A 20,276-nucleotide genomic window follows, 5' to 3' on the forward strand; every position below is an offset into this window, starting at 1 on the left:
CCTATGCTATTCAATAACTATATGCAACTGCAAACAGATTTGGAGTGAATTGTCACCAATACACAGATAACACCCAAGTCTCTGTTTCTTCTACTTTGTTCTACACCTACCTGGGAGAGGCAGGTGAAGTACTAAACCCGTGCTTGGAGATAGTGATGGGCTGGATGTTGGCTGAAGAACTGAAAATGAATTCTGCAGAAACAGAGGTCTGGTGTGTTCTAAGGTTTCAAGTCCAGGAGGTTGCCTTTTCTGGACAGGGTTGCACTCCCCTGGAACAATTAGATCTACAGCTTGGGGGCATTCCTGGATCTAGCATTGCCACTGGAAGTTCAGGTGATCTCAGTAGCTAGAAGTGCTTTTTCCAGCTATGTCTAGTTTGCCAGCTATGTCTCCTTTTGGACAGAGATCTTGCCACATACTCCATGCTCTAATAACTTCAAGACTGGATTACTGCTTCTACCTGGGGCTGCCCTTGAAGATGACATGGAAAGTTCTGCTGATCTATAATATACAACAGCCAGATTACTGACTGAGGTTCAACTAAAGCAGTTTTACTAGTTGCCTGTTTCCAGGCCCAATTCAAGGTGTTCACATTAGTGTTTCAAGCCCTACAACGTAGTCCCTAAGTATGGTTGAAAGTCTGGTAAGAAATTGAAATGATGTTAGTTGACAGAATGACTCTACTATAAACAACTGGTTTTCATTTTGTGTTGTTTTTTTTGTGAATGACCACTGTTCATATTATAATTATCACTGCAAATTTCAGCATTTATTTCCTTTTGACTTCACTGTTTACAATCCCCTCCCAGATGTGTATAGGTAATGATTTTCTTGTGACAAATTCATGACTGCAGCTATTAAGATTTTTGCTACTCAAACAGTGAAGAAATGTGAACCAGCTCATACTAATTTCTAATGAAGTTCATAGAGCAACAGGATTGCCAACTTATGAAGCACCCTTTTAACTCTCCTTTTAACAGCCCCATGCCACCTATTAATTCCTGCATAGCAAGCTGATGGTAAACACACAAGAGCTAAAAAAACCTAACGACAACACATGGCTCGGCCAATTATGTCTGTGGCCAGTTGACAAGACTGTAGAGAAATCTTTTTCAGCATTCCAAAAATGTGATGAACAGAACTGCTAGAAGGTCTAGTTTCTTGCTGTTTCCTCATAAAATGTGAGTGTTTATAGAAAGAAATGCTTTGGATTCTATGCTTAAAAACCATGTTATGATATTAAGTCACTATTTGCAAAATATACACATACCTGAATTAACACTCCACATGGCAAAAAAGAGGGCCAATTTCTTGTAATCCAAAAAGGAGGCTTAAAAGGCATAAATACTGCTGCACAGAACAGCTATACACGCTTCCACAAGGATTGATGAACAGAACTGGGGAAGGCCTTGGCAATATCTGACGACATCTTGTATTTGCCAAGTCATCTCCTAAAATCATTTGTCTTATCGTTGATCTAAACACATCAGCCATCTAAAATTACCCCAGACTAGATTGGTTAACATGTGCACACTTCATGACCTTAGGAGTTCACTGATGCTATGGCAACCTAGTTGAACATAACCAGGCGGAACCCAGTGACATCACTGTGACAGTTTGCATGCAGAATGTGTCATACTAGTTTCAACAGCAGATTATATCCTGAAGTCAACCAATAGCTAGGAATATTGACAACTGCTGTGGTATTCTTTTCTATGTAGTGACTGATGTCACTGTCCCACTTTAAACACATTGCTCATTATTTTGATTTCTAAATATCCTGAACTATAAACATCTACATTTATTACAGTTATGTCAAATGATGCTGCAGCTTCACTGGAACAGAGCAAAGTGTTCAGGGAATAGAGAGTCCCCTGCTGTTTTAAGTAAGTGGTCATTTGCTCCCTCAAACAAACAGAAAATCCCAGCTCATTGCAATGTTACCTGATAAAATCAAATAACCAATGTTCATGGACAATATCTATCTTAGGTACCTATTCTCCATTACACACTCATCAGTAATGTAAAGTGACACTAACAATTTTGCAAACACTTTGGGACATGAATCAGCAAAGCTAGCATTAACTTTAATACTTTAATTTCACATTTATTAAGCGGTAACAGAATACATCATTCTTTAAGGAATGGTTCTTTAGCTGGTAGAAAGCACAATAGAAAGTGGATTTATTTACAGTGGTACCTCGGGTTAAGTACTTAATTCGTTCCGGAGGTCCGTACTTAACCTGAAACTGTTCTTAACCTGAAGACCACTTTAGCTAATGGGGCCTCCTCTTGCTGCTGCTGCGCTGCCGGAGCACGATTTCTGTTCTCATCCTGAAGCAAAGTTCTTAACCTGAAACACTATTTCTGGGTTAGCAGAGTCTGTAACCTGAAGCGTATGTAACCTGAAGTGTATGTAACCCAAGGTACCACTGTACATGCATTTGCAATAAGTAATGCTGCAAATCCTGCAGCACTCACAAGTACTTTGTCCCAATAAATTAGTGGGCTTTAGTGTACAAAATGATGTGCTAGAACGCTTTAACTTTATTAAGCAGCTGCAAATAATGTTTGTACAGTAGAACAGAGATTTGCAATTTAATTTACATAACAGAAAAATGAATAGAAGTAGGCAAGCAACTCAAGGATTTCTGGCTTTGCAGTATTTGTAGAGTCTGAGGATTGTATCTCAGCTGACGCTAAGTCTTCCATCCCCAAAAAGGAGGAGGAAGAGTCTTTCAGCTCTTGCCCCTTCCCTAGTACACCTCTAGGAAACTGCTTTCCTACCCATTCTGCTGACTGAAAACTTACTGTCAAAATCAGTGACACCATTGGAGATAACACTGCAAAGCGGGGGTGGCTAACCTGTGGCCCTTCGGTTGTTGTGGGACTATAACTCCCATCATGCCTGATAACTGGCAGTAAAACAAGTACTGGTAGTGGGGAGTGATTAAGTAAATGGTTCTTTAAATGAACATGAATTGTGAAAATGGCAAGACGTACAATCTAGGGAATACATCTGAAGAAACAAGGAAAACGTATTTCAAGATCCCTTTCCTTATGGCCGTAAGTTCTGTCTCCTGGCAATTAATTTGGGAGATCGTGTTACAACCCCCCCCCCCCAAATGCATAATACTCCAACTAGACTTGGCTAAACAGTTGTATATATGACCTTAAATAGACCAGCACTAAACAGTTTTTATACAGTATTGCGATGCTACCTTTGAAAACAATAACTAGATTATTCAGTGAATGGCCTCGTCATTGTGGTTTCACTATTTTACACATGTTTTCTATACCAATATCATCAATATTTTATTTGATTTGCTTTTACAAAGTATATGTATTAGTTATTATAATATACCAATATGTTATTGTTTTGATTGCCTCAATTATTATTCTACTGTGTGTGTGAAGTTTTTCAGAAAGTGTCCATTCACTGAGAATTACTGCTAAGATATTAGAAAAGATATTTGCTTTTTGTAAAATCTTCATAAGGCCTATGCTGACTACCTGAATACTCTTTATTACTGCGCTTTATTACTGTGACATAGCTAATCATGTAAACTCAATTCTCAGATTTTTTGTTGTAAGATTGCATGCACAACTGAAATGAAGTATTACCTCCCGAAGTTCACCAATTCTGCGAAGTGCTTTATCCTGACTCTGGCTCAATATTCCCTAAAAACAAACAGAGAAAGATGATTTTTGAAATATTGAATACATAAAAGCTACATGTGAGTAACAATTTCTGTTTTGCATTGCCACTAAAAATCAAGCTCCGGTTCAAGAGCTATATTTCCCCTAAAATACAAATCTGAAATGTCTAGACGTAAATTAAGCACGAAGCAGTTTGTACTTCCTTAAACTTAAGGAATTAATTTCCTTATCCCTCCAACATTTCCCTCCTTGGCAATCCTTGCTCCAGTTTAATTTTGTGCTATCTCTTTTAATTCCTGAAGACTGCAAGCTTTGCAAAATATTGTTCCTATTAACAATGTTCCTAAAACAGACAAGCACATTACTGCAATTCTAATGCCCACTCGTCTTTGTCATCACTGTTTTGCCTCTGGTCAGGAGGTTTTTGTGATAGTCATGATCAGTGGCAAAATAATTTAGGCCAGAAATAACAGCCTTTAGGGGTGCAGGGAATCTAGTTTTCAGATAGGCTTATTGGAGCTTGACTGAAGGAGACTCCAGGGAAATAGTCACATCAGGGGAAAGGAACACTTCTGTGGATTACAACCATATTTAAAGACTCTCTGTTGCGTACTGGGCACAATTTAAAGTTACACCCTTAAAAGTGTCGCCTGGCAAAGAAAAGGCTATAAAAAATGTTCAGGTAATATCCTAAATCTTTTTTCTTACCTGCAGCTTTTTCTTTTCTCTTTGCACAGTTTGATAGGCAGTGACCAGCTGAAAAACATAAAACACAGCTGACAATGAAGAAGAATCTGAAGAAGTGTCTATACAAACTGTTTACTGTGAAACCCAATGTGCTTTAGCCAGGTCATTGAGCTTTATTGTTTCTCACTCCCTATAAAAATGTGCACCAACACATTTTGAATTTACTATACTATAATACTGTATACATCAAAGCACACTTTAGCCTTAGCTATTGCAGCACAGATATGTGTGTTCCAATTCATGTTATTTTTAAATACAATTCCCAGATAATTGAAATGCTTAACTTCTTGTATTAGATATCCATTGATTATCCAATTTTTTGGGTTCCCTCTCTTTGTAAATTGCATAATTTTTGTCTTATCATAGTTAATTTTGAGGTTATTAATAGAGCAAAAGTTTGAGAAACTCTTAAATATTTTTAAACCCAAAGAGGAAAGTGAGATAATTACTGCATCATCTGCATAAAGTAATAAAAAAACTGGGATATTGTTTAAATACAGTGGTGCCTCGCAAGACGAAAAGAATCCGTTCCACGAGTTTCTTCGTCTTGCGGTTTTTTCCGTCTTGCGAAGCAAGCCCATTAGCAGCTTAGCGGATTAGCGCTATTAGCGGCTTAGCGGATCAGCTGATAAGCGGCTTAGCGGATCAGCTGTTAAGCGGCTTAGGATCAGCTGATAAGCGGCTTAGCGGCTTGGGAAAGGGGGGGAGGGGAAAAACCCCGCAGGAACTCGCAGGACATTTTCGTCTTGCGAAGCAAGCCCATAGGAAATTTGTTTTGCGAAGCACCTCCAAAACGGAAAACCCTTTCGTCTAGCGGGTTTTCCGTCTTGCGAGGCATTCGTCTTGCGGGGCACCACTGTAAGGGATATTAGTGGTTACATTCTGAAGAAATAATGGGAGGTCAGATAAAAAGAGATTAAATAGGGTAGGGGCCAAAATACAGCCTTGCCTAACTACTCAGTTATTCAGAATTGGGCCTGCAAGTCTAAAATCTTTTGAGACTTTAACATATATTTGGTTACTGGAGTGTAAACTTCATCAAAGCACACCCTAAACCTGCTTTGGAGGGGTGAGGGACAGGGAGGGCAAAGGAGGCTGCAGGGGGGGGAGCCCTAAATTTCTGTTAACAAATGCTTGTTTCACCTTCAGTTAGTTCGTCCCACATTAGTTTTTCACATGGCTCACTAAAAAACTCAAGTATGTTCCTACCTCTGAGTATTTTCCTCTGTAGCTGCCTAAACTTCGTTCCATCCTGCGCAACCGTTGCAGCAGCTGTTCCTTGGGGAGGCTGTCTACATTTCCGGGCAAATCTTCTGCTTCACTTTCCACATCAGATGGTGGATCAAACGTGGGACCAGGAGAATCAAAGTCCAGTTTGTTCAGGGAATCTCTTGAAGAAGTCCGTACTAAAGACTCTTTAGAAGAGGATCGGAACAAAGTTTCCTTTAAGGGGCTTCGAAACAATGATTCCATCGAAGGAACTCGAATCTGAATCTTCTGTGCAAAAGACTGGACGTCACTAGGCTGTGAATACACAAGACATTGCCTGAGTTTCTAGACCACATTTTCTTAACACACACCAAACAAAACATACTGGCACGCATGTAAAGTGTTACACTGCCACTATAAATTTACCGGTACTTCCAAAAGTAAATACTTTTCTTTGACGCTTATGAAGTACAAGTACTCCATCAGTGTATGAATACATTTTGATTTATTTATTTATCTAGCAAACCGATCATTTCCAGAAGTGGTAAAATATAAAGGTAAAGGTAAAGGTACCCCTGCCCGTATGGGCCAGTCTTGCCAGACTCTAGGGTTGTGCGCTCATCTCACTCTAGAGGCCGGGAGCCAGCGCTGTCCGCAGACACTTCCGGGTCACGTGGCCAGCGTGACAAGCTGCATCTGGCGAGCCAGCGCAGCACACGGAACGCCGTTTACCTTCCCGCTGGTAAGCGGTCCCTTTTCATCTACTTGCACCCGGGGGTGCTTTCGAACTGCTAGGTTGGCAGGCGCTGGGACCGAACGACGGGAGCGCACCCCGCCGCGGGGATTCGAACTGCCGACCATGTGATCGGCAAGTCCTAGGCGCTGAGGTTTTACCCACAGCACCACCCGCGTCCCAAATATAGTTTATATTAAATTGGGCAAGTTTGATGAGACAGTAAAATATAAGAAGCATAAAAATAATGTATTTCCTAAGACACTCTGAAGCTCAAGCATCAAGCTATTTGGCCGCCTCTGCTTTAGTACCAAGACATTACAGACACAAACGAGAAGTTAGTCAATAGCTACAAAATAAAATAAAATATATATTGTATGCTACATACCTGTGGGGAAGATGGTTCACTTTCATTATTATTAGTGCTGGGTGTTGCTTGCTTAGATACATTCTAAAAGTTGAAAAAATAAATATTTCAAGAAAAAAATTAGAACACAGTGTCCTAAGTAGCAATTTTGCAGTATATAAATAATATACATGGCAATCTACTTTTTTTTTTTAGTAAATTAGTACTTTTACTTTGCAACTGCTTATTAAGATGCATTCATGCAAATTGAAACAAGCATATTAACCAGAAAGTGTCCCATAATACAGAACTATAAAGCAATTGTGCTTACATGAATTAGCACAACAATGAAAAGGTATAGAGAATTTATCATAAGATGTGTTCCTTATGCTAATTGACAAGCAAGAGGTCTAGTTCCGATTCTGAGGTCTCCTGAATGACCAGCAAAATCCCTACATGAAAACATTCTACTGCATACAACTTTGGATTATTATCATTCCCTATACAAGTCTTCAGAGATGGTAGGGCAGAACTAAATAGGGGGAAATAAAGTTTGCTGATAACAACATCAGTCTTATATACACAAAAATCCCATTAAAATAACTATGAAGATTAGTACTTACACCTTTTGAATGTTGTAATTTCAACCATTTCTTTGGAAAATGCACTTTTAGGGTGAAAGGATATTTCAAAATAAAGCTATTAATGTGATTGCTCTCAAATCCAAACTTATTTTACAGAGATTGTTACAAGTTGCACAGCATTCTTCAGATATAAAAATGTTTACTTAGTATAATGAACATTTAGCATAAACTATGCAATGTTTTTAGTACTTCCTATACTGTACTACATTTTGCTTAACCATACTAGCCAAGATCCAAAAAACTATTTTAGGTACATCCAACAGCTTTTGGAATTTTTCTCTTTTATTTGACTTCCACCTATCTCACAATTTGCTCTGCAAAGCCTCCTCGGGTTCAACAGCGTTTGATACAAGGCATGGAGGCTGCTATTTACAAAGCACCAGTCCAATGCCCTCTTCTGCTTTAAACTCACTAAGCCCACACATTTAAAAATATTATATTGTCAGCAAAATAAAACAAAAAGAAATATATTGAAAATCAGAAGCATATTCAGTTTAATATCAAGTGTATTTTAGACCTCTCAGGTCTTTCATCAAAAGTGCAGTCCTTGGTTATACTGTCTCTACTGTCCTTTTATTACTGAATATTAAACTTTTTCTCCTACTATTTTGCTTCTTGCCCCACCCCATTTGTCTTTGTCCAGACAAACTACAAGCTGTAGCCAGGGTTTGTTCTTTTATCTGAGTGAGGAAAACAGTAGACCTGGGTTTGGATGTGATGCTAAGCCAAACCATGGCTTTGCGTAGCACAGCAGTAGGAGGACCACAGGAGGAACGGGCATGCTGCAATTTCTGCTATAAATACTCACATGCTCACACAATCATACTCAGCCATGGTCTGGCTTAGTGTTAAGTGTGAACTAGCCAATGGGAGCAATCCAGTAGGTTGGTCTCCTATCCAAGACTAACAAAAAAGGAAAGACAGCTTTTATCACTAAGATCTGAGAGAAGTATCTGCCTGGAACCACAACACTAAGATCAGATATAAGCCTATGCCTGCTCTTCAAAAAGGATTAACCCACATTTTAGCATTGTTAAGTCTATAACAGATAAGCTTGTGGTGCTACCTTTTATTATCGGAGAAGCAAATTTTGTCTCCAGTCTTAGTGCTGTGGGATCACAGCATTAAGATCAGAAATAAGGTCCTGCTTGCTCCCACAGCTTGGATTTTGGATCACTGGATCACATAACATCAGGTAATTGACAGGTGGGCAGCCTCTTCCTTCTGTCAATATGGTCAGCTGAGGGTGAACTGGTTCTGGATTCGGCCTGCCAGCTGGATCATCTTCCTTGTCCCTGCCTTATCGTAGTGTGTTCTCAAAAAGTGCCAGGGGGATTCTATTATTCAACACTAATTCAAAACTTACCCAGAACATAAAGCAATGAGCAACTCACTGAGGTGTAATCAATGCTACCCGCTTGCTTCAGGACTTTTGTGCATAAACAATGGCATTCTCATACTGAATCAGTCTGCCCTAAACCAGCTTACCAGTAGATTTGCAAAGGTGGCAGCAGAGGGGAAGGAAGTGCCACTTCAAACAAGTAGCTCATCTCATCACCAACCACTGATGGACCCATGTGATTACTTAAAGGCACTTCTCACATACAAATTGTAACTCAGTCAAAGTTGAAATTAAAATAAGGTCATAATCGTAAACATGCTTACCTAAACAACTCTGTCAAAGATAATAGGACTTACATTAGAGAAAATCCAATTAGGTTGGGATAATTATGTAATTTATTTAAGAAATCTAAATATGTGGAACTGGGACGCGGGTGGCGCTGTGGGTAAAACCTCAGTGCCTAGGACTTGCCGATCACATGGTCGGCGGTTCGAATCCCCGCGACGGGGTGAGCTCCCGTCTTTCGGTCCCAGCTCCTGCCCACCTAGCAGTTCGAAAGCACCCCTAAGTGCAAGTAGATAAATAGGTACCGCTTTATAGCGGGAAGGTAAACGGCGTTTCCGTGTGCTGCGCTGGTGCTGGCTCGCCAGAGCAGCTTCGTCACGCTGGCCACGTGACCCAGAAGTGTCTCCGGACAGCGCTGGCCCCCGGCCTCTTAAGTGAGATGAGCGCACAACCGTAGAGTCGGACACGACTGGCCCGTACGGGCAGGGGTACCTTTACCTTTACCTTAAATATGTGGAACAAAGCTCTCTCTCTCACACACACACACACCGTCTGCATGAACTCTGCTTCCTCTGTGCCCCAGCCAATACTTGTTTCCAGTGCCATCTAGGCTGCGTAGTTAATTTAGTTAATACAAAAAAGGAGCTTACAGATTTCATAGTATCAATGGATGCCCCTGGGAGAATGTAATACAGAATCTACTTACAATTATAAACATATTTTTTTAAAAAAATAAACTGTCTGCTGCAGGTGATACCAGTTCAACAATGAAAAGGAAAAGCAACCTATGGGAAACGTTTCTCCTCTATTATATATACTTCATTCCAACAAATACTGTGGATGCTATGTCCAAATGCCATCACAGTGCATTCTTTTAAGCAATTTGAAGTTAAGTTATAAGAAGGCAAGCTGGCCTGGAATACCAAACCTAATTTTGGCCTCATCTGCTTGTTCTAATTGTTATGGGGCACCAACTGAAGATGGTGACATAAGGATCACGGTGGAATGATTAATTTCCAAGGGAAGTTTCTATTCTCAGTCACCCATCATTTCTAACAGGGTCAAAAAAAAAAAAGAAAAAGGAATAAATTAGCAAAAGGAACCCTTTGTACATCAGGGAGCAACAGTTCCATTTCTCATGTTCTTATTCTTCATCCTCCTGCTTGTCCTCATTCTGTAACCTCTCTCTGAGCAAGTGCAAAACATATTCTTCACAGAACTAGAGCTAGAAAATAATTGTTCCTCAATACTCTCAAGGATACCAGGCAAACAATTTTTTTTTAAGATCAGGTCTATTACTATAAAGAAAAAGGAGATGGCAAAGCTTTTTTAAAAATTAAAGGAACCACACACTAAAATTATCACCAATACTACAAAGGTATTTTGTGATTAATGCCTGAAAGCAAAGCAATGTTAATTTATATGTTAAATTAAGCCGATGTTATCATATAACTTGGTTTGCTTAACTCTTGATTAAGCAAAAATATGCCCTGAATTTTAGTGCAGGGTTAGCAATACGGCACTCAGTATGCTTTAGTGAGACTATAAACCAAAAGAAGCACTGGTTTTCCCCTATAATATCCTCTTGTCCAAGTCAGGGTGTCACTATGAGGGACAGAACAGGGGCAGGGACTCACCACACTTTCACTCTGTGGCTTATGTCGTTTGGTGGGATCCAAAGCAAAGACAGTATACTCAGAAAGAAAAGCAGGCTCTGATATCATCCCAGCTAGCAGCTGTGTCATTCATTGCAAAAAGCAAGGAAATGAAAAATAAAACATGGTAATAAGGTAAAGGGAAGGAACACAAAAGCATGTTGCAGTTTGAATTCAGAAATGTTTGTGCATAATGCTTACAAAAACTGCCAAAGTATGTATCACTAGCACCAAGGAAAGTTATTGAGTAGGACACACTGAAAGTGGAACAGAGCACTCAAACCAGCCAAGATGTATGCATGTATATGGACATGAGAGAATATAAACAACAGAAAGTGTCAAGCCTTATTTTAGAGTTTTTAAAATGAAAATAATTGTGTATTGTCAAGTATCATCTACATACTTAAGCATATATGTGCATGGTCACAATATTTACAAGTCAATACTTAATGGGGAAAGAGCTCTGGATGAGAGACTACCACAGCAATAAATTATGATTCCAAGAATTCACTAATTATCATCCTTGTTTTAGGAATGTATGACGAGCAAAGATCTACTTTTTAACATGCACTACCCAATGTATTTCATTGCACTCCAAATTATTTAAATGAATGATGACAGCAGTATAAGCATACACATATCAAAATACAGCAGAGAAAAGGGAAAGCCTCACATGACATTATAATCGCAGGATTTTTCCTTTACTTCTCTAAACTAGTAACGTAAGTTGTAAACAAACCTTTCAACTATAATATACACAATAACTCAGGAATTATTTTTAAAGTGCATGACAATCGTATAAGTCTGTAAACTAGCTTTGAACAACCTAGTGCACTCCAGTTGTGAACTACAACTCCTGCCAGCCTCAGACAGCACATCTGTTTGGGCAGGTGGTAGCGCAAGGCATCCGAAGAGCACCAGGTTGGCAAAGGCTATTCTAAACTACTGTGGCTATAAGCATTAACGCTGAATGCACTAACAGATTATGTGTAATCATGCTGAATACTAAATTCAGGCTGACCCCTGCTCTGTGCATTATTCGCCAAAAGAAATAATATGTCAAGAAGAATAGTGGGTTGCAGAAGAGATGGCAATGAGTCATCTTCCAAATTAATATACTTAACTAAGGTCTGCTGGCTAACTAAATCTGATGGTATCAGACTGCTAGTCACAAAACTGATAAACTGGCTCTACTCTAACTAGCAAAAGCTGTCCTTTGCTCTATTCACTAATAATTATTCAAAATCAAGTGTATGAAAGTAAGGTTTGGCAACTTGACTGTCACTCTACAAATGAACAGGAATAAAGGCAGGATAAACAGCAACCCATGTAGGAAATTAGGATTCTTCCCCAAGCGTGCACACACTGATCAATCCTGAATCTCCCCTTTTTTGTTGCATCCTCCCCTCCGGTGGAGGGCTGTAAAGAAAAGAGAATTGGGTAAAAATTGATTTGCTCCCTTGTTTCAACACCCTGCTCTGTCCCTCTTCCCTAACTCCTCTAAGCGTAAAAACATGACTAAGAAAACGTGCAACAGCAAGTGGATTGCACACTTGCACACTCCATTCTTTCCCAGCTTCCATCCTGGCCCCTAAGAAACAGTGTTAATGAAAAATGACTTTTTCTCTTCACAAGAAATTATTTGTCCAATGGTAAGTAATAAAAAGCCCATAACAGAATTAGTTAATTTCCTTCAGAGTGGTGTGCAATACAGACAGAAATGATAAATATGTACTTGGAATAGTCATCCCCTTGAACAAACTAAAGATACAAAATTAAACAGAAAACAAGCCCCCAATTGTTTTAGGAGCCCCTATACTTCAACCCCGTAACACTGCAATCCTATTCTCAAGTTTGGGTGCTCATTACCTTGCATTATATCTCTTCTTCATTCCTGCATCACATGGCGGTTGACTAGATGACCCTTGAGGTCCCTTCCAACTCTACAACCCTACGATTCTGTGATTTGTGTGATAGACTTACCCTTTGACGAATATATTTTTAACATGCAATTTTCTTAATGTTTCATTGATTTTTGCTGTACTATATCAACTTTTCTCGGGGTTGATTATTTTGGGGTGCACCCTTTTTCAGGCAACAGGTTTCCACCTACCTCTCTGTTGGGAGTTAAAGTGCCTTCATCATTTTGCTCTTCAAGTGAAGATGTTCTACTCCTGGAAGTTGATGGTGAAGATGCAGAGGATCCCTGCAAAAGAAGTAACAGAAATGAAGAACTGCTTGTTCCAACACACAAGCAATCTGACCATATGCAGTGTTACATGCACCCATTAGCTGGGGTACCTGCCACCAAGTTGCAATAACAAGGATTTCAAGATTGTAGGCCATAACCCTGAAACTGAAAAAAAATAATGCCAAACAGACCAAAACTAACTGATCAGCAATTTCATTCAAGAGCAACACAGCGAGTAACAATCTAGATGTATGGGCTGGTCACCACCCATCCTGTCAAATAATGCCTATGTACCCGCCTATGCTTTAAATTTTCATTGGAAGCCTTTCTTCAGGTGCCCATGGCTTTGGAGGCAAAGTGAATGGAAATCAGGGACAGGGCCTTCTTGGATTCTGCTTCTGGAATTCTCTCCCCATGATGTAATTTTGGCACCAAGAAAAATGCTTTCACTTTTCTAAAACCTTTCAAAAATCAGTTAATGCTATTTTAATCTGCCATCATTATCTCCTGCAGCTACACTGTTTTATTCTATATTGTTCTGTTTGTGTTTTTTCTTTTTATTCAGTCACCACAAGAGGACTGCTAAAACATGGGGCAGAAATTTACTAAAGAAACACAACATGCAGCAGAATAAAGTGGTTATGCGTTATGCTAGTAGAACTGACTGTACCAGTTCAGACAGCAAGTGGTGATCACATTTTAAATACAACCCTACGTGAAAAAACTCCCTACAAATCAGTACAGTAGCAAAAAGGCCAACACAAATCTCTTCCCGATGAGCTAATCTTCAAGATTGTGGATGAGATTAATCTTTAAGATATGGACATGCATTCAAAAAAAGTATTCTCCACCAGAAACTGATGCAATTTTGTAATCCAGTCTCCCATCTCAGCACTTTAAACACCTCATTATTCTGCATATATAGACCATGTAGTATGCTGCTTAATGTTGCAATGAAAGTTCAATGAACACAAAAACCTAATTAGTACAAATTTGCTCATAACACTCCGTACCAAGTTTAGATGTACAGTACAGGAAAGCCCCACCAACTACAACTCACCAGTGTTCAAATTACAGAAGGGGAGATTTCCTCACCTTTTGGATACAACCTCTTAACTACTTGAAGGGGGGTTGTGATTTGATGAGAATTCAGGGGTGTCAGGAGCTGAAGCTTGTAGAGTTCAGAGTCCTCTCCCTCCCCCCCCAATAAAGTGATAACTGATAATTATAGATCACTTGGGGTAAATGCTCATGTAACCATCCAATACCAACAGCCCCTTGAGTTCATCATATTCTGCAATTCTATAGAGAAAAGGTGACATAATGGAAGACGGTACACTATAAGCACACCCATATTTACTCTTTTATGCCTTTGAACTTAATCATGTGAAACATGTCAATCTGCTCCACAAAATCAGTTACAGTTCTGCATATCCTGCTCCACCTTTGCCAGATACCCAGCAGGGATTGCAGCAACCGGCTCCACCTCTTTCAAGCACTCACTGCTCCTGCCACCAGAGATTATATCAAAAGACATCCTCCGCAATTGTCTATGTAAAAAGAAATTTCTGTGCATTGGATGTTCTGTCTTTGAAGGGCTTGGGGCTGGAACGAACTCTTTGTACAGCAAAGAGCTAATAGAATGAAATATAGTGCTACTAGCAGGCTCTGATTTTTTTAAATGAAAAAAAGAAGAAGGCGCAGACGGTGGATGTGCTGCATTTGGTCTTTGAAGGCATGGACTAGGCACAAATATAAGTGTAACCAACAGGGCTTTAAATACGGTTGAGGGAATTGGGTATGTTTAGCCAGGTGAAGAGAAGACTGACAGGAGACTGAATAACCATCTTCAACTATCTAAAGGGCTGTCTCACAGAGGATGGAGAAAGCTTGTCTTCTCCTGCTCTGGAGGCTAGGACCTGAACCAATGATGTCAAGATCCGAGAAGGGAAATTCCAACTCTACATCAGGAAGAACTTTCTGACAGGAAGAGCTGTTTGACAGTGGAACAGACTCCCACCAGAGGTAGTAAACTCTCCTTCCTTGGAGGTTTTTAAGCAGCAGTTGGATGGCCAACTATCATGTATGATCTAGCAGAGATTCCTGCATTGCAGGGGTTGGACTAGATGACCCTTGGGGTCCTTTCCAACTTTACAATTCTATGGACTCTCTCTCTCTCTCTCTCTCTCTCTCTCTCACACACACACACACACAGATGTATGTCTATACAGATGTTATATGTATATGAATTTGTGTGTATGTGTGTAGGTCTGTGTGTGTGTGCATATTTGTGTGTATATGTATACACACACACACACACAAAATACCCACCCACAGAAAGACAGACACGCCCCTTACTACCTGTTAAGTCCAGGCTACAATCCTAAGTAGTATATTTAGGTCCCTCCTGTACAGAGGGGGGGGGGGGAACGACCCCAACTAAATCCAACTAAAACTGCTGGGATTGCTCAATCGGTAGAGCATGAGGCTTTTAATCTCAGGGTCCTGGGTTCGAGTCCCCCGTTGGGCATGAAGATCCTTGCATCGCAGGGGGTTGGACTAGATGACCCTCGGGGTCCCTTCCAACACTTCTAAATCTTTCCTCCACCACCACGCCGGTGTCAGGGACGTTATCAGCTCGGGGTGGGTCACGGAGGCTGCTGTCCTGTGTATGCCGCACCTGCGTGGAAGGAAGTGCGGCCGTCTGCACCCAGTGAGGCGAGTGAGGTGGGCGCAGGATCAGGCCGCAGCGGTGAGAGACAGCCCTCCTCCTCACACACGCCGTACACAAGCAAACAAATGCTCATGTAACCAACCAACACCATCAGTTTATCTTATTCTGAATTTTTTATTATTATTATTATTTAAAACCAGACAGCACCCGCGGGGTATCGAACTGCTGTTAAGCAATTGTTGAATCTGCAAAGATTGCTCCGAAGTAACCGCTAGGCTAAGCTGGCCCCCTATTCTGCAATTCTATAGAGAAAAGGTGACATAGTGGAAGAGGGTAAATCACTATAAGCCCACCCATATTTACTCTTTTATGTCCTTGAACTTAATCATGTGAAAAGCTGAACGTGTCAATCTGCTCCACAAAACCAGTTACAGTTCTGCATATCCAAACAAACAAACAAACAAACAAGGACGTCGCGGCCCCCGCCTCCCTCAGGAGCCTCAAAGGCAGCGGAGGTCGGGAGGGGGCGGGGAGCGCGCTCCCGCTTGACGTCAGGGCCACGCGGGGGGGGGCGAGAAAGAGAGACCCTCGCAGGGCATGAAGACGAGCCACGCAAGGCCGCCGCCGCCTCACCTGGGCCAGGCCGGGGCCTCGTCCGCCGGGACTCCGCGTCGCCGCCGCCGCTGCCGGCGCCAGCTGCTCCTCGCTGATCTTCTGCTTCAGCTTCTTGAACATGGCAGCGCGGGAAGAGGAGCTCTCGGCCGGGCTGAGGCGAAAGGCGAGGGCGCTCGGCCTCTTCCAGGGCCCAGGTGGGGTCGGCCGAGGCCGGGAACGTCTTTCCCCCTCAGGTTTACCTCACGGCCGCTGCTCCTCTCCCCTCCCCCCCTGCTCAAGGCGGCGCGAGGAGGAGGAGGGGCGTAATGGCCGCTGACGCCGCTTTCGCTGACCCGGCGGCCCACCCCCGCCCCTTCGTTGGGCTCGCTCCGGCGGCAGGTGAGTAAGCAGGGCCAGCACGCATGCGCGGCCGACGTGGTTCCGAAAGCGTAACGGGGAGAGCGGGGGGGGGGTGTGGAAAGGGATGGAGTGGCTACGGCGAAGGGCGAGGCCCAAATTTCCTCCGGACGACGTGACAGTTCGATTCGCCTCGAAAGGTTTGGCAGCTCGGAAGTGTAATTCCAGCAGGTGGAATGGGGCCTGATCCGGACTGTCCCTTACGCCCGCTTTCTTTCGCCTGATGCATGGGGAGGGATGCTCAGCGCCTGCCAACAGTGGCACATGGCTTGGGAAGAGAAAGGAGTTTGATACGGAATAGTGAGAATGCATTTGGTGTGGGGTGTTTGGGAGACCGGCAGTCAAACCTAACAGACGCATATTCTTGCTGGTTAGCATGAGAAAGGGGCTAAGTGCATGCGTAGGGAAGTTGTTAATGTTTGGTGCTTTCCTGTGTTTGATGCCCGAAGCCGCCCAGAGTGGCAGAGGCAACCCAGTCAGATAATAATAATAATAATAATAATAATAATAATAATAATAATAATAATAATAATAATAATAATAATTTATTATTTATACCCCGCCCATCTGGCTGGGCTTCCCCAGCCACTCTGGGCGGCTTCCAAAAGAATATTAAAATACTATAATACATCAAACATTAAAAGCTTCCCGAAACAGGGCTGCCTTCAGATGTCTTCTAAAAGCCTGGTAGTTGTTGTTCTCTTTGACATCTGGTGGGAGGGTGTTCCACAGGGAAGGCGCCACTACGAGAAGGCCCTCTGCATACAAATAAATACTTGCTATTATTATTATATCAGACCATAGGCAATGCAATTGGTAGAGAGGGATCTAAGGTAAAGGGACCTCTGACTGTTAGGTCCAGTTGCGAATGACTCTGGGGTTGCGGCGCTCATCTCGCTTTACCGGCCGAGGGAGCCAGCATTTGTCCGCAGACACTTTTTCCAGGTCATGTGGCCAGCATGACTAAGCCGCTTCTGGCGAACCAGAGCAGCGCACGGAAACGCCATTGGAACAGTACCTACTTATCTACTTGCACTTTGACGTGCTTTCGAACTGCTAGGTGGGCAGGAGCAGGGACCAAGCAACGGGAGCTCACCCCGTCGTGGGGATTCGAACTGCCGACCTTCTGATCGGCAAGCCCTAGGCTCTATGGTTTAGTCCACAGCACCACCTGCGTCCCTAGAGAGGGAGCTGTGTGATGTCATTTCCTCAAAGAGCATATTTTACTTCCCATTCCCCTCAATGTTCAAAATTCCAGACCCTCTAAGTGTCTCTATTTTCCAGGGACGCCCCTGATTTATAGAAGCCGTCCTGGTTTCTGATTTGATCCCGGAATGTCACGCTTTTCCTTAGGATGTCCCTATTTTCATTGGAGAAATGAAATGGTGGGGGGTATGGGGTTATCCAACCCCCAAGCCATCTGAAGGCAATCCTGTATAGGGAAGTTTTTAAAAGTTTAATGTGATTATATATGTTGGAAGCTGCCCAGGGTGGCTGGGTCAACCCAGTAAGAAATTTTCATTATGGAATGGGATGTCCCTATTTTCATCGGAGAAATGTTGGAGGGTATGAAATACTCCAGGCGTGTTTTGCGACTGTGAATGGTCCACTTGCAACCAAATGGAGATGTCCTGTTTCCTGACATCTCCACCATTTGGCTGGTTTGCAGCTAAGTTTACTGCTTCCATGCCACCAGCACAGCAGCAAAATTGGCGAGAGGATTATTTTCCAGGGCAGCACATCTCTCCTGGAGGAAGCTCCTTGGCTAAGACTTTGGGCCTAGGTAGGGCTGAGTGGTATTGAAATGAATAATAATAATAAATTTCATTGCAAAAAATAATTCCAACTAGACATTCCATTGTGGTTGTGTTCTGTGGTAGTCTACTAGAATGTATATCCCCAAATTCACAAAGAATAAAACTTCAACAAAAGTTTTTATTTCCCCTCTCATTATTTCAGATACAATCCCTACTTTGGTTAGCATCTATATTTGTTTTTAAAGTGATAATTCACCTTTTTGGGCATAATATTTGTGCATAGTATAGTACCTCAATAACAACAACTCATCTTTCTAGCAAAAACTTGCTCATTTCTATGGTATTAGCCACTGTTCATTGGTTTGTGGGGTTTCTTGTTGTCTTCTCTTTGGTCCAGATTCATCTTGGCTATTTATGTAAGCAGAAAAAGTGAGGTATCATTTGAAATCCTTTTCTCTGATGAGCGTGACAGTGTCAGTCATGAAATGCTGAGAACAGGCAGATGGATGTTCAAACAAATATTTAAAAAATCAACACATTAATGCCAATACAGGTATGTAGCTCTCACAAAGTGAAAATATTAGCTGTCGTATGAAAGTTATATACATTTCACAGCTATTGCTACTATTCACCTCCTTCACTCCTGCAAGTTCAGAAATAAAAAGTAGTGAAAAGTAGATACAGATATCTTAATAAACTAGAGGCTTGAAGGACCAAAGCGTTTTAAGGAGAATACATTTTGCTGGGGCCCAGAGAACCAAAGTCAAGGCTGATACCATGGGGAAAAGATTAAGGGTAAATAGTAAATTCTGCTTTGAGGATATTTATGGAGACTTATGAGGTTTGCTGGGGTCAGTTGGATGCATTCTTATTATAAAATGTTTGCACTATGTTAGTCCTTTAGAATATTAAAAATCAAAACATTAGCAAGATAATATTATTAGAACCAACCACAAAGTTATAAACTAGACAGCAAACTTGGTAGAAATCCTCTTCAGGCTGGATGTTGTGTTTAAACAAAAATTATGAAAATGGGATGTGGTCGAAAAGCCCCAGTTTGAATCATAATGTAATTTCAGAAAAATAGATAATTAATTTCAGAATTAAAATGGAAACTTGGCTGTCATGACTCATGAGAAAATCATGTATCGGATGGATCTGGAACATGGGGGTAGCCAAGTGAGGGCAGGGAGGGGCAGCTGCTCCCCCCCCCCCAAGTAAGACAGGGGTCAGCAAACTTTTTCAGCAGCGGGCCGGTCCACTGTCCCTCAGACCTTGTGGGGTGCCGGACTATATTTTGGGGGGAGAGGGAGGAAATGAACTAATTCCTATGCCCCACAAATAACCCAGAGATGCATTTTAAATAAAAGGACACATTCTACTCATGTAAAAAACACACTGATTCCCAGACCGTTTGCGGGCGGGATTTAGAAGGCGACTGGGCCGGATTTGGCCCCCAGGCCTTAGTTTGCCTAACCATGAAGTAAGACAATAGAAACACTTAACTAACTGACCAATCATGTCAGTTCTGTCCCCCCACCAACAAAACTCCTGCCCCTCCAAAAAAAATCCTGACTATGCCCATGGTCTGGAAAGATGCCAATACTACAAGTTTGTACTGGACCACCCAAAGAAATGCTTGTTTTTCAGCCTTATTGTGATTTGCCTTTGTATGAAGGATTCTCCTTATACATGTTTCTTTGTACAGTGGTGCCTCGTAAGACGAAAAGAATCCGTTCCGTGAGTCTCTTTGTCTTGCAGTTTTTTCGTCTTGCGAAGCAAGCCCATTAGCGTCTTAGCGGATTAGCGCTATTAGCGGGCTTAGCGGCTTAGCGGATCAGCTGTTAAGCGGCTTAGCAGATCAGCTGTTAAGCGGCTTAGCAGATCAGCTGATAAGCGGCTTAGCAGATCAGCTGATAAGCGGCTTAGCAGATCAGCTGATAAGCGGCTTAGCAGATCAGCTGTTTAGCGGCTTAGGATCAGCTGATAAGCGGCTTAGCAGCTTGGGAAAAAAGGGGGGGA

At 41.9% G+C, this 20,276-nt stretch overlaps 1 protein-coding gene and 1 long non-coding RNA gene across 6 annotated transcripts in view; one reads left to right on the forward strand and one right to left on the reverse strand.

The window, feature by feature from the left end:
- The window catches only part of GOLGA4 (golgin A4), a 55,782-nt gene extending 39,329 nt beyond the window's left edge, over positions 1-16,453 (reverse strand). For 2 of the 5 annotated variants that reach the window (XM_082192698.1, XM_082192697.1), the window contains exons 1-7: positions 16,120-16,452; positions 12,735-12,827; positions 10,604-10,702; positions 6,738-6,800; positions 5,617-5,931; positions 4,369-4,416; positions 3,625-3,681 (exon numbers count right to left, since the gene is read on the reverse strand). In XM_082192698.1, coding sequence (XP_082048824.1) covers positions 3,625-3,681; positions 4,369-4,416; positions 5,617-5,931; positions 6,738-6,800; positions 10,604-10,702; positions 12,735-12,827; positions 16,120-16,221 — 777 coding nt within the window. In that variant the 5' untranslated portion in view covers positions 16,222-16,452. Of the gene's footprint in view, positions 1-1,270; positions 1,485-3,624; positions 3,682-4,368; positions 4,417-5,616; positions 5,932-6,737; positions 6,801-10,603; positions 10,703-12,734; positions 12,828-16,119 lie in introns of those variants that run through there. The other 3 variants (XM_082192700.1, XM_082192699.1, XM_082192701.1) reach the window with 3 other exon arrangements.
- On the forward strand, positions 1,638-5,774 carry LOC309515245. Its single transcript, XR_014212353.1, has 4 exons — positions 1,638-1,886; positions 3,580-3,737; positions 4,398-4,509; positions 5,639-5,774. It is a non-coding gene; the product is annotated as an uncharacterized lncRNA (long non-coding RNA).
- Positions 16,454-20,276: the final 3,823 nt, after the last annotated feature.

Source organism: Podarcis vaucheri (genome assembly GCF_965113315.1).
Source record: "Podarcis vaucheri genome assembly, chromosome: 12".
NCBI classification, from domain to species: domain Eukaryota; kingdom Metazoa; phylum Chordata; class Lepidosauria; order Squamata; family Lacertidae; genus Podarcis; species Podarcis vaucheri.